Source organism: Panulirus ornatus, chromosome 37 (assembly GCF_036320965.1).
Source record: "Panulirus ornatus isolate Po-2019 chromosome 37, ASM3632096v1, whole genome shotgun sequence".
Classification (NCBI taxonomy): domain Eukaryota; kingdom Metazoa; phylum Arthropoda; class Malacostraca; order Decapoda; family Palinuridae; genus Panulirus; species Panulirus ornatus.
Window position 1 is genome coordinate 22,170,697 of NC_092260.1, and position 14,337 is coordinate 22,185,033.

General features: G+C 41.9%; 1 protein-coding gene across 1 annotated transcript in view; it reads left to right on the forward strand.

Moving 5' to 3' along the window:
• The window catches only part of LOC139760583 (uncharacterized), a 65,817-nt gene that overhangs the window by 11,790 nt on the left and 39,690 nt on the right, over positions 1-14,337 (forward strand). The window contains 7 exon segments of the mRNA XM_071683939.1: positions 2,917-2,965; positions 3,954-5,077; positions 7,136-7,262; positions 8,980-9,134; positions 11,956-12,138; positions 12,640-12,953; positions 14,028-14,256. Of these exon segments, the coding sequence (XP_071540040.1) occupies positions 2,917-2,965; positions 3,954-5,077; positions 7,136-7,262; positions 8,980-9,134; positions 11,956-12,138; positions 12,640-12,953; positions 14,028-14,256 (2,181 nt within the window).

Genomic DNA, 14,337 nt, shown 5'->3' on the forward strand with positions numbered 1-14,337 from the left:
CACTCCCACATTATGCAGGTGCTGGGTACTCTACGGCCCCACATACTAATGAATGCATGCCCCCTGTGCCCATACAGTGTTGCTTTACACCTTGGCGCCCACGTGGTGAAGCTAGCTATACATACAGAGTCCTACAGTTACATACACACCTGTGCTGGACTGATTGGAGCCCACTTGCTCCCGCTTTAAGACCCTTCGACCATCCATTGTTGTTATATATTACCATGGCCACACGATGTTACCTTACACCCATTTCCATAGATTGTTGCAGTATACGCCGTGTCTTCATACAGGCGCAACCGCTTGTCCAAACAGTCACCGTAAACCCTTTGACCATACATTTAATTTACACCTAATGTCCGCACACTGTAGCCATACTCTCTCATATCTGTATTATATTGTTACCATGCACCGTCACCTTAGACATCCATGTCCACACAGTGTTACCGTAGACACAACTCACGCCCACGTACTGTAGCCGCAAGTTCTCATTGTCAATACATTGTTGCCGAACACCCCTCATGTGCACATATTGTACACACTATGTCCACACTACAGCCGCACACTCCAATGTGTACACATGCTAAACCCTTTGTCCACACTGCTAGTGTACCATGTCCTTATACTGTAGCTGCTAACCCCCATGGCCACACTTTTTTTTGTTAAACTACCTCCATGATTGATTATCTTACTAGCATGTCACTCATATTTTCTGTTTCAGCAAAGTTGTTTTGAATTATACAAGAACCAACATAGACACCCCTTATGGCATACGGCTGGTGCCACGCACACACACACAAGCGCGCTTCCAAAACTTCACTGAAGACTTCCATTCGTGCTTATGTAACTCTGGTACATATAACACATACACACACACACACACACACACACACACACACACACACACACACCACCTCTATGCACTTGTATAATTATGTATGTGAGAGTATACCCTGTTCTAATTATACACGAGTGAAGGGGATGGATTGGACGAGCTGCCGACATAAATGGTAAGCGGGAGACAATGACTACAGCGCTGTAGGGATCCTCTCACAACCTTCCGCCATGTATGGGTCGCCCGGTTATAATTCATCTGATTCACGAGCCCAGCTGGAATGTTGCCTCTGAGACTATTTAAGGGTATCCTTCTTAGCATAGTGGTTTACTAGTAGGATGTTACCATACTGACGATATACTCTGAACAGAAAGAAAATATAATTTACCGGTATATTAGTATAACGGCCGTGGGATGCCTGTGAAATTGACCGTTGAATCTTTCATTCTTATGTTTGATCTATATATATATATATATATATATATATATATATAAAAGGACCTTCGAATTCCCCCATTTTCTTACGATGACCCCAGATTTTCCCATCACTTCATCACAAACACGGATTCAACACACCACAATACTTGAATGTGCAACAGAATGCAAGTTCCACATTGAGGACATCGAACACATACTCCTCAATTTCCCCATCCTCACCCTGCCAAAGACATATATCACCACACATCTTGACTTGATGGTCCCGGTCGGTTAACGTGGCTGACTTCTTGGGTACTCCGGAGGACCGAAAAAGGGGACAGGAGTAAATATAGTTGCTTTCCTGCTCCCAGAGAGCTCAAGAAGCCGTCCGCGTTCACTGGGTCGAGCGAGATCGCAGATCAAGAAGTTTGGTAATGTCTGTGTTGGGTGAGTGTAAGACAAAATTGAGGAGTGTCTTCTTTATCGAAAGTGCCTCTTGGGGATGAGGTGTTTTGTGATGTAATTATTCTGTGTTGATCATGTGGGAGCGATTGTGTGGTGTCCAGAACGCATCCGTGAAAGTATAACTCTCACATGCCTCGGGAGTGAAGTTTCATGTCTTGGTGGAGTGGAGATTAAGAACGGGTTGGGAGGGCGGTTTGTTAGTGCTCGTCGAGTCATTATACCATGTACATGTTTTGTCAGTGTCACGTTTGTTGGGAGGGGGATTTGTAAGTATAAGTTACAGAAGTGGGAGGCAGGGATAAGCTTTTTATTTATATTTGTGGGTTGGTGGTTAGATGGATGATCAGGCAGGTAAGGCATAGTTAAGGATGGGGCAGACGAATTATTTATTGTATACTTTATTCTGTATATAGCTGGTGCCGATGAGTGTTCTGAAGGCATTTAATTTGTTTATTAACTTAGTTATGTGAAAGTCAGGTGTGTCGCACGGTGCTTTGCATGGCTGGAGTCCTGTTGAGTGGGAGTAAGGGATTATTCAGGGTTAGGTTAGGGTATGGCTTCATGATACCTTAAAGAAGGTTATGGTGGATTTCTATGGGGATACAGTCAGTGTTCTACTTGCATGATGTGGTGTTGCATGTTTGTTATTGCTTGAGTAGTGTCGTGGTGCTGTCGTGTGGCTGGGAGCTCATCTGCAGGTGATAGAGTACAAGAAAAAACTGCTCCGTGAAGACCCATATGGCAGAGCTGGTAGAATTATATGAGGCTTTTGTGTATGACAGTGTCCTGGTGGCCAGATACAAAGTTGGTTTTATTTGTCATTTTTTTGCGAAAAAATGATATCAGGTATGTTTAATGAGAGGATGTGTGTGTGGGAGAAAGTACTGAATGCTTTTTCGACATCTGTTGTAACTATGACTGTGATGTCCTACATGACCCTGGTAGTTGACAAGCCTAAAGCCCAAACATCCAGCCAACCTATCGCCTTACACGGAACTAACCGTTCCCCATTCTGATTTGATTTTCTTCTTTTTTTTCGTAAAATAAATCATTTGGATATCTTTCACTGTTAATAGTGTTGCTGTCTTGTGACTTTGCCTGCGTCATTCTTACTGCATTTAATATATTTTCTATTCTGAGATGGTCATATTATTAAACTGATTTGTCATGTTATTAAAATGAATATAATTCTATTGCAGTGAGTGCGAGGGCGGGCCACGGATCACGTGACCAGAACAGCCGTGCAAGGTAAGGTTTCGAGCAATATATATATATATATATATATATATATATATATATATATATATATATATATATATATATATATTAGCATAAATCAGTTGATTGACACTCAAATTCCCATTGTTCCTGTACAAAAATGTGAGAGATCTCGAGGCGTAGTCCACAGTGCTAAATGCGAAAAGTGAACACTGATAACTATTTTCTGTAGTCTTAAGTCCATGATAACGTTAACAGCGATTTCCTATACAGTATGTTTATCTATGCTTCATCTTAGTTATCTCTTCCTCCTTTTTCATGCTCTTTTTTTTTTTTTCCAATTTTAGGGTGCTATCTCTACATTCTTCTTGTCCACTTATTTTTTCCCCTGTAATATTTTTTTCCTGTAATTTCCTTGCCTCTTTATGGTTAATTACATTCGTGTGTTTTCTCATCTCATTTTCTTTAAGTTTGAACCCTATTTGTAATCGCTCTGTCTACTACCTCTTAAAGATCAAATCTGAAAATGTTGAATGTAAAGAAACTTGACCTCCTGTTGGTACCATGTATTCTACGTGCAGTTGTTTATTCTACCGCTTTTGACTCTCCTTTGTTCTTTGCCAACTCTGATCTTTGAAGGGTAAGTCCGCTGTAAGTGAGAGCCGTCTTGTCGAAATTCAAGAGGCTTCCTTATAAAGGTCGCCGGCATGCGCCGTTAAACGTTACAACGGCCCTTTATGTTTCGTCTGTAGCTCCGCTTGACAACTAGGCTATATTATCACAGTCCAGTCCATTCACCGCGTTCTTGGGTGCGAACGCGTGGGCCTACACATCCATGGTTGACTATGTGTGGCTAGAAGCTTATTAGAGAAGTGTTACTCCTTCTTCCCATTACTTACACTGTCATTGACGGTGCAACGTAGCCTCCATCTCGATGTGAGTTTATCTTGTAGTTAGTACTCTGTATAAACAACGTCTTATTAAAATAATGTAGTTGTAACACTTTGTTGTGTTACAGGAGACTCCAGACAGAGAGTGGTCGGGGGTCTGGACACGTATCCGATACTCACAGTCCCCACAGCAACACCCGTCGATTTCATCCACCTCGTTATCACCACCACTTGAGCTCCACGAGGCACCACAGAAGATCGAAGACGCACCTTAAACACCCAAAGAAAAAGGGCACAGTAAAGCGACATGCAAGGTATCATTCGTCCAGAGACTCAAGACGTAATCATGGAACTTATAGCGTTCCTTTCGTCGACATGTTCATGCATCAGAGTCGTCGCTCGCCTCACTGGCAGCTGAGGCAACTACAGGACCAGCATCATATTCTGTTAAGCCGACTTCGCTCTCACATGAACCATCAAGTGGCAAGGATGAGAGAGCGAATAACCCCACTACATCGCCAACACCATTCTCAACACCGCTTGCATAGTTCCCAACACCAACGTCCTAAACATCGACAGGACTACCCTCGAGAGCGCCAGAACCATTATCTTCATCCTCACAGCCGTGTAAACCACAGGCAGCAGCATCATCCTCAGCATCTAAGTCGCCTTCAACATCATCACCATCAGCGGCCATCGCCCCATACACAGTCTAGAAGAAATGAATTGCCCAGTCGGCATACAAGGGATAGGAAACAATTCAAAATCTTCAGGGGTCCTACTGAGAGTATCCCTGAGGATGTGGAGGTGTTCCGTGGTCCACATCGCAACACTGTCGTTACGACAGTCAACCATGGCAGTAAAGACTCCAGCAGTGCAGACAGAGATAACTGCACAGTTCCAGTTAATAGAGGTGACCCCTTCCACCACACCATCTTCAAGTCCACTTCCTCTCCGCGTGGTGGATCAGGCCTGAAACCCGTCAATCGTCACCCAACTCATGGTCACAGATTCACTCCCACGTCAACTCGCCCCTCGCATGGCCACCCACTGCTGGACCCCCTCTATCACCTGAGCCGATTCCAGCACGGTAGTAAGATCCTTAACTCCATTCTTCCACTTATTGAGTCTTCCCTGCGCCCCGCCCGACCACACCTCGAGAAGAGCAGCTTGTGGCAAAACTCAGGGAACAACAAAAATGCCTTCAGAACCAACGTTCAGGACCACCTGGATACACAGTCGTCTGTCAACCGTAAGTAATAAAGTTCTGTTCTTAAGATACTGATGTATAAGTAAAGTAACAAAGATCTAGAGAAAAACAAATGTTGAATTTGTGTCAGTTATATCGAGTTCTTGTTAATGGCTAGGCATCACCAAATCAAAATAATTCAAGTGATCTCGTAGTCCTGTGCAGTTGTAAAAGTTTCTATGAAGTAATTTGTTTAACTAAAGCACTTTCATGATGCTATAATACTGTCTGCCAATTTACGGTGGTTTATGAAATGAATTAAGTTCCCTTTTTAAGGCAGTGATAAACCATTTCGTTTGTGTTACGAATATTATTCAAAATAGACATAGTATATTAAATATCAGAGCCTTAGATACTGAATGTCAAAGATATTTAAAGATAAACATAAAAGGTTTCCTGAGAACATCTTATGGAGCAATGAACTCTGAATGGAGAAATTATTTTTAATGATTTATGCCATATTTGGATCAGAGAGGTAAAGTAGGAATGTTTAGCTAGGCTACATTTTTAGGTTGAGGTAGCTAGCTAGTTTGTTCTTTATAAAGGTAGAACCCTAGTAAATTTGGGTTAAAGTGGGAGTATGTCAAGTGTGAATTCTGGTGGGAATGCACAGTGGTATAATGAAACGTTGTGTCGTTCGGGTAGGCCAAGTTTAGATTAGATTTTGAGTAACGTAGGTTTAGAGTAGTTTTGAGTTGACCGGCTTTAAACTGTGTTTATATAAACCCTATACGGAATTTATTTTGGTTAGGCCAGCTTTAGATTGCGTTACTTTTAAGCTGGGATAGGTGAGGGATGCCACAAAAATGCAGAACTTTTAAGGACAATTATTTCAGCAAAGGACTCGCTTTAACGGAATAATGTCAAGGGACTTCAAGAGCAGGCTCTGAAGAACCAAAGCTAAGCCAGATACACTCCATTTCTTAATGAAGTGCAACTTGAATGTCAGGATTAAAGAGAACAATAAGCTGAGGGAAAGGCTGTTATATAGAGAAAAACAGAGGCTGATTGCATTTAGCTGTGAGGCTTGAACAGTGGCCTTCAAGATGAGCCCGTATTAGGCGAGGTTATTAGGGAAAAAAATATAAAGATTAATGTCCTGTCCTTCAGGTTGATTATCATATATCAAGGAAAGCGTGTCTTAGCATATTTATGACTACACCTTTTGTTAGGCTTTTGTATATACATCGTAGACAGGTGAAAATTAAAAGAAAATAATGAATGACGGATTAGATTTACTCCTTCAAGATTGCATGATTAGTGCACTGCAATGCGAGGAAAGTTTTCATTTTTTTTTTTTTCTAATTTTGTCGGTGTACGTTGGCTTAGGTTTATGTTGAACAGAGGCATGTCAAACCCATACTATGCTGAGTTAGTCTGATTAGGATTGGGGTTAGATAATTTTTTTTTATTAGGTTTGCGATATGATTATACAAGGTTTAGTTAGCTAAGCTTAATCTGATCTTCGGCCCTTACCGTCCTGATGGATAACTCCATGTAAGCAAGCTTGTGGGTAGTTTAATACTGCTAATTTAGATGTGCTTACTTTCACTTAGTCGCAATTACCCTTTTACATTGTGTGGGATTTCGGTCATACGTGGTATGACGTAAAATTATTTTAGGTTTAAACTGAGCCGGACGTTGCCGGGTCCTGATGGAAAAGCACTGAGGTAAGTAGGTTTATCTTGGCTTCATTTTTACTACGTTCATATTTGATATAGCTTTACCATGTGTTTATCACTGACTTTCTGTTAAAGAACAAATTGAAGGTGTACCGGCTGTTATTATGTTTCCAATCGTATTTGATTCTAGAGTAGTTCCTCTTGGCGCAAACAGACGTCAAATCCTCAGTCAAATGCATTACTTGATTTTATTTCCTTTGGGCTTTTTGTTTTACCTTTCTCTGCCTATCTTCTATTTTTTTCTTTTAGATATTTTCACAGTTTGTCTGTGCTAAGATACTGATTGAACATTTCATTCCTTCTAACCTTTATATTAATTTATTTTTTTTCCGGAGTGGTTTCGTCCTTCACTTTTGTATAACTCCTCATCCTCCGGCAGGAGAGCGGCCGCGGCAGAAGGATGACATTCCATGCATCAAGTGCCCGCCCGACGCCCACGTGAAGGCGCCTAGAGGCAGGGACTGCGTGTACGCCCAGGCTCCCAGCCCCTTATCCTGCACACCCAGGTGAGCATATCCGTGTATTGTGCGTCTATTCTCTCATCTATTATGAACGTCCAAGTCAGCAAATTTTTCTATGCTAACGTTCGTAACCCCTTTGTCTTACATAAGTGAGGTTGTTATTAACTACAACATATCCAGCCTCTTGCTAGTCTGAGCCTAGCTATGTATGACGACGCCCTCCATCCCTTTGTCTCACGCTCAGCAATGTGTAGGCTCGCATCCACTTCTCCTCAAGGGCCGCCTATTGCAATGGGAGTGTGTGTATGGTCTTTAGAATTACCTTGAAAACTTGAAGAAAGTGTTTGAGATTTTTTTCGATTGCTAGCTATAACTTGACGTTGATGGCTTAAGTTAATGACCATTATAGCTGATAGGCTTAAAAGGCAAATTAACCATCTTTTGCCTTGTTCCAAGGCTTGTTTGATCAGATCATAGAAAGTTATTGGTGATTTAAACTAACGTCAAGATTGTGAGTGATGAGGAGGGTTTGTTGGACATTAAGAGAAAAATAACGTAGTATCTATGTTGCCGACAAGTATACAAAGGTGTGGAAAACGTTATTCTGCCACCAGTTGATGATATTTTTGGTTGCGCTAAATTGGGCACTTAGCAGTGCTCTCTGTGTGGTGGTTAGGTAAGGATTATTAGTTTGAATGTCTTAAACTACTTATTTTCACCATAAATTAAAAATCAGCCAAATAGGCGACGGATATGAGCTCTTCCGCGACTCCGGTGGAATTAGTACAAGCAGAACTTGATCTTGCTTAGAATATATATTTCTCCCAGTTTCGACATTTGCAAGATCTATATTCCTGTTGCAATAATAGCAAAATCCAGTAATAAAGTATGAATAAAGACAAAAAGAAACTAGTCGGCAAAATATGATTCACCCCTGCCAACCATAAGCAAAACAACCACTGAACAAAATTGAGATACTGTAGACGTACCATAAACGCCTTTATTGGCTCTTTTGTGAACCGTTCTGGGTATTCGTCAGAGCTATGACAAATGACTCGGCGCCTTAGCAGACTTAACGCTGCGTACCCGCGGGGCGAATGACGTCAAAGGAACCGTTGGCGCTGAGACCTTGGACCGGCGTTTGCAGAGGAGTCGTGCGTCCCGGATATTCTGGGATTATCCCAGTTGATAAAACATTTACGCCCTTCTTTCATCCCAACCCTCATTAGGCTTGAGATCTGAAAACAAAAGAAATAGAAGCTGCTTTAGCAAGTGGCTGCCGAGGTTACTATCGAGATAGGAAGATCTGTCCATCTTTAATGTTGGCACACGTCATTTTATTGATTTCGACAGTATTTGTTTTTTCTCTCTTTTTACTGTAAACTTTAAGATGATCTTGTGTCCATTATAAAGGCATCTGTTTATAATATAGACAGTATTGGCCTTTTTACTATGACACCCTTCTGTGAATGCTGACACGTTCAGATATGGTGATATATGTGTTGACGATGCATCTTATGAGTCCAGCAGCGGCGCCTGTGTTGCAGTATCCTGAGTCCAGAGGCACAGGTGCCCTTGTATTTTATCAATCCAAGAACGGTGCTTGTGTTTAACCATCTTTGATGATGATTTATCACAAATGAGTCAAGCATTCGTGGTGACAATGATGGGTATGCATCTCAGTAGTCCAACAGTAGTGACTGAACTCCTGTGGACGAGTCATTTTATGAGTCCAGAAGTTAACGATGTGTCCCTCCTACAGGTGGTGGCCAGACGTGAGGACAGTGGTGACGGAGGGCCCCACGCCGGGGACACGCCTGCAGGAGGGCAACTACGTCATCGTGTTCACTGTGGTGTCCGCCGACGCCCATTCTTCCTTACCCATCACCACCTGCAGGATCAACTATAATGTTGAAGGTACGTAAAGGAGCAAAGAGCAAATGATAAGCTTTTTGTGATCAAATGAGTGTAATCATTTTTCCAAGGTTATAAGAAGGGAATTACTAATAAAGATAAGATCATCATTTCCTTTCAGTAAATGATAGATCTACAATGAGAATTCACAGGTCATTTATATGAGTTTAAGGTTCTCATGCCTCTTGTGCCAGTGGGAACTCAAGCCTCGGTCGATTCGATATGCGTCCTTTCGCAGCTTGACTTAAATTCTGTACGCCCATAAAAGGCCGTTCACAATTGTCAACAGTTTCATGGTACTAGAGAGAGTACTTCTTTCCCAAATTAGTGCTTTCAGCTTATATTTTTTTTCTATTACTACAATACTATATAATGACATTTTTGCGTTGCGCATGGGACTTTCAACCTCATTCCCCATCGTTTGGTTTTTAATTCCGTGATAATGTTGATATTTTCGGTGGCCGCCCAGTATTTTGTGACTTCAGTTGTCTTCCCTTTCTTCCCTTGAAAAGTAAACCTTTTATAACTTGAACAGGTAACTTTTAAATTTTATTTTCCCAGGGAGGCTGATATTAACATAAATTTTGTAATTGAATTTCTTTGGTTAAATATTTGCTTTTAGTAAGGCATCATATATTATCGCAAGGTTCATATCTTTTAATCTGTAGCTTCGAAAATTGTTTCCATGAGTTTAAGTTCCATAATATTGGAATCCGATGCATCAGACACTGTACTATCATGCATCAGAAGCCCATTGGAAATTCCGGAAGACGGAAGCTTTAGGACTTGTACCCAAGCCATCCATATGTTGGGGGTTTATGGGCTTTCGTGAAGTGGTTTGCGTTGCTGACCATGAGCCACGAATTAGTCCACACATGTTTGAACCCTGGGCTGGACAGTATTCCCTCAAACACCCCAGCTGCTCATCCTCCCATCGAAGATGGTTTTGGGTACCTACTTGAAAAAAAAAAGATAAGATAATGCCGATGGTGGCAGGTGAGGAAATCTTAGAAGCATAGTAGATGGTCAGCGTTGATACCCGTATCCAAGAGAAGCACACATCTGCCAGTTAATGAGAGCATTGGCGCCTGCAAGGCAGTTTTGGGGAACATTGACATTTGCAGCGAACTCTCATGGCCAGCAGCTATTGGTACAATTAAACAGTTGCTTAGGGTAAGTCCGGTAGATAATAGGACCATTAGCATTTGTAGCTCAGCTCCATATAATGTAGCTGTTCCAAATGGTAGATTCTGCGTATGTTTCATGACTGACACGATTACCTAATATTCTGCAGCGCTCAAAGCAGTAGTTTGCCTACTACCCATAGTTCCTGTACCCATGTGAAAATGCGTAATCGGAGCGATGTTGTTTTAGCACCCCGTGCCTGATTTACGCAAGTGTAGGAAGCCCCAATTTAGATTTTTATTTCCTTTTTTTTGTGTGTGTACCAGCTGATCACAACAGTGTTGTATCCTGATAGTGTACGTTTCTGTGTAGAAGTGAAAGCAGAGTGATAAGGTTAGAAGAACGTCTGTTGGAGTCATAGTTTTAACAGATGACATCATTTCTCCCTCACCCTCATGACGTGGGGAAGGTCCCTCAGTATAGTTTGCTTGTTCCTTTACAGTTATTCGCTGAGAACGATTAGACAAGAACAAATGGTACCTTTCCCACCCTTTGTATTCAAAGTGATGTACTGTGAATAGTGTACATTGTGTGTGTGTGTGTGTGTGGTTGAAAATATGTACATGCTCTCGCAAGATGTGTGATTGTTATTTTCTTGGGAACCCGGACTTACCATGACTTTTACTGGGCATTTATTTCGGATTTCTTTGAGCCAAGAAATACTCATGATTGCATCAGTCAAGTACCAAAGTTAGCATGGATAAGCAGGCCGGATTACCTCCTACGCCAATGACAAACTTCGTTTCCCACGTTGTATGTAGTGTCATATAAGCAAATTTAATGAAAGCTATTGATGTATTTGTAATGGGTTTTTGCAAGCGGATTCTAAAGTATATAGTTTCCAGGCAGCACAATTGAATAGAGCATTCAGGGGTCCCTTTGTAGCTTAATTTGGCCCTGATGAGCACTCAGGTTAAGTGCCTTTATTTATGTGTTCATAATGACGCCAGGTTTCGTCGGTACCTAAATACAGACATACATGCTACATGGTCACCCAGAATGATCTTAGGCAGCAGGGGAAATAACCTTTACTTTTTTTTTCTGGAGGGAGGGGAAGGTGGCATTAAGTGGGTAGGGGGGATGATATATTGCTTCCTCTTTCTTTATTATTTATAATTACTTCATGACCAATTTCTGAGAAAGAATCCTGGTGCCACACAGGATCTCTTTCCAGAGGCTAAAGCAGTGCAACGCTGCTTTACTGTATTTCAGTAGTATGGAAATGTGACCTCCTTTGGTGTGAGAAGTTCTTTGAGGGGACTGTACTTTTACTGATACAGCCTTGCCAAAGGTGACTTTTGCACTCGCTGTGCAACGTCAAGCAGGTGGAGTCCGGTAACATCTTCCTCTCTGTATAGAACATGAAGCACCATAAAGATGACCTAAATCTTTTCACCTCTAGATGAAATCTTTATTGTCCTTCCTTCAATTTTAAGTATCGCACTGTTTACGTCTGGTTATCGCACTGCTTACGTCTGGTTTTTAGTGATCTTACGTTTTATAGTTGAATCATTGAAGATAGATAATTGCATTAACTATTAAACATACAGATAATTACACAGAGGAGACAGAAGGAGGCAGGAATTGTGAAATAGTCGAAGGTCTGATCTTCCCCATTAATAATCTATTTACTTTGCAGTTCGTAAGTGTCCAGAACTGCCGAAAACGGAGGGACTGGAGGTGACATGCACGGCTGGCCGGGCGTGGGGTTCTCGCTGCTCCTGGAGATGTGTGGGCGGCCTCAAACTGCAGGGTGCCGCCTCCACCACCTGCATGGGCCATCACCACCTCCACTGGTCGCATCCACCTCCCATGTGCATAGGTAAGGAAATATTACGTTTAGTGGATTCGCTACATTAAAATCTAGTCCTTGGTAATATTGACGACAGCAAGGGTGTAAGAGCAATTGCTCCAGCTACCATCTAATATGAAAAATAATTTCAGTGATTTGGAGATTTGTGATTACTATCCTTTGTTTTCAGCAGGAACATTTCTGCTGGTTACTTAGATAGGTAGACATTGCTTTAGCATTACCGTTATTATTAAAAATCTCAACACAGGGTATAGATTCACCATCAAGCATCAAACCATTCTCGAAACATGATATTTACTGATCATATTCCCCTCTCAAAATATGCTCCTCCTCTCTTGGTGTGGTTGTTTGAGGTATAGATAGTCATGCAGACAGTTTTAGGCAAACGTAAATGCTCGCATGCACATCACAGTCTCAAAACACCCTTACATTCTCATGTGTCAAGCGTATGTATGACGTTTTAGAGGTCAGAAAATTTGTATTGTGCTAAATGGCTCCTCTGACTTGCAGGACAACCGTCATCTCCACCTTTGAGGAGGAGGAGCTGTACTCCTCCGCGCGAGGTTCCTGGAGGATACTATGTCTGTGAGCCTCCAAAAGACCCGTCTAGGAGCGTCCCTATTCCGAAGGACGAACCCGTAAGGACAAGATACGCCGCCCATTCGAGGAGAGACGTTGGTTCTGCTGACCACAGGGAAGGGACCGTGTGCAGACTACAGTGTGGGCGTGGGTGGGTGATAGCTGCATCGCAGCGTGGGCGGAGTAAACTCACTTGTACCCCGGGTGGCCACTGGGACCCCCGCCCTCCTGCGTGTGTCCAGCAGGTAGGCTTATGGGGTATGACGTAAGTTTTAGGTGCTAGGGTATGCGTCACTTGTTTCAGCATATGCGTCACTGACCTCCGGATTTGATAACGAGGCTACGTTGAAGAGGGAATGTAACCAATGTAACGGTAGATAGATAAAGCTATAACAAGAGTGAGCAGAATAATAGAAATTCATAGTTGGCGAAGAGGGAATGACTGGTTGGTCATGGAGAGGAACGTTGTTGAACTAGGCTTGGTGATACTCGGTGAGACCTATCTCAAACCTATGGTAAAGACAGCATTTTGAGCATGATCTGATACTCCCAAGAACGTATTTTGTGATTATGCAGATATGTTGCAGATATATTTCAATTAATGGATGCTCAAATAAGATTGAACTAAAGCAGTAGGACGAAAATTTACGGCTAGGGTGCACTTAACCTTCGTGTACAGCCTAGGTAGATTGCACTTAGCTTCAATCCATGGCGTTCTTATAATTCGTCTTTTCAGTATCGGGGATTCTGAAAGACTGGTTTACAAGATGTTGCATTATTTTAACTTGAAGGTTAATCCGAATGCCGTTACCCTTGCAAAATGAGCTATTTGCTCTTTCAAATCACGAGTATGTTACTCATTCTAAAATATTTAGGTTTTATCCTTACTGTATTATAGCCATATTCTTGTATTTTCCCTTGGGCCATTAGAAATCGACAGAGCCGATCTAGAAATTTTGATCGGGTACTTTGGTTATTATTGGTCTTGCCGGCATAATTTAAAGCTGACATTCCTCACTAAACTGGATTGTAGTGTCACAGATTCAATACAGTAACAGTTAAAGTGTCACGGGATAAGTTGGTTTGGTCACGGGGGACTGGAGATGTATATGACTGGCTATTGCAACATTCTGAAGTTTTTAACAGGTAGCACAATGATACTTTTCATAAGCTATGAGCTACTCAAAGAAGTAGATTGTTGTATTAGACATTTCTACCTATAGATTCATGTAATGTCGAAAATAGTAATCATCTATTATTATTATTATTATCATTATTATTGTTAATATTGATAAAGACGGAACTCCCTTTTCCGTCAGGTGGCGCCCGTACTTCAACCTGGAGAATGTGAAGACGAGATCCTCACCTTCCCACACTTGCCACTCTCGTTCCTTCCTCTGCCCACCTTCATCACCGCCAGCAGCGTCCCTGCCCACGTAAGCTGCGTCTTGGAGACCAGGACACACGGCCAGTACACCAGGACGTGCACAGCCAAGGATCCCGAGCTTGAGACTTCCGCCCACTGCAAATACAGGATCGTTGTGACGGGTGAGGATAGGCACGTTGCTAGTAAATTGTAGATATTATTATTATTATTATTATTTTGTTATTATTATTATTATTATTATT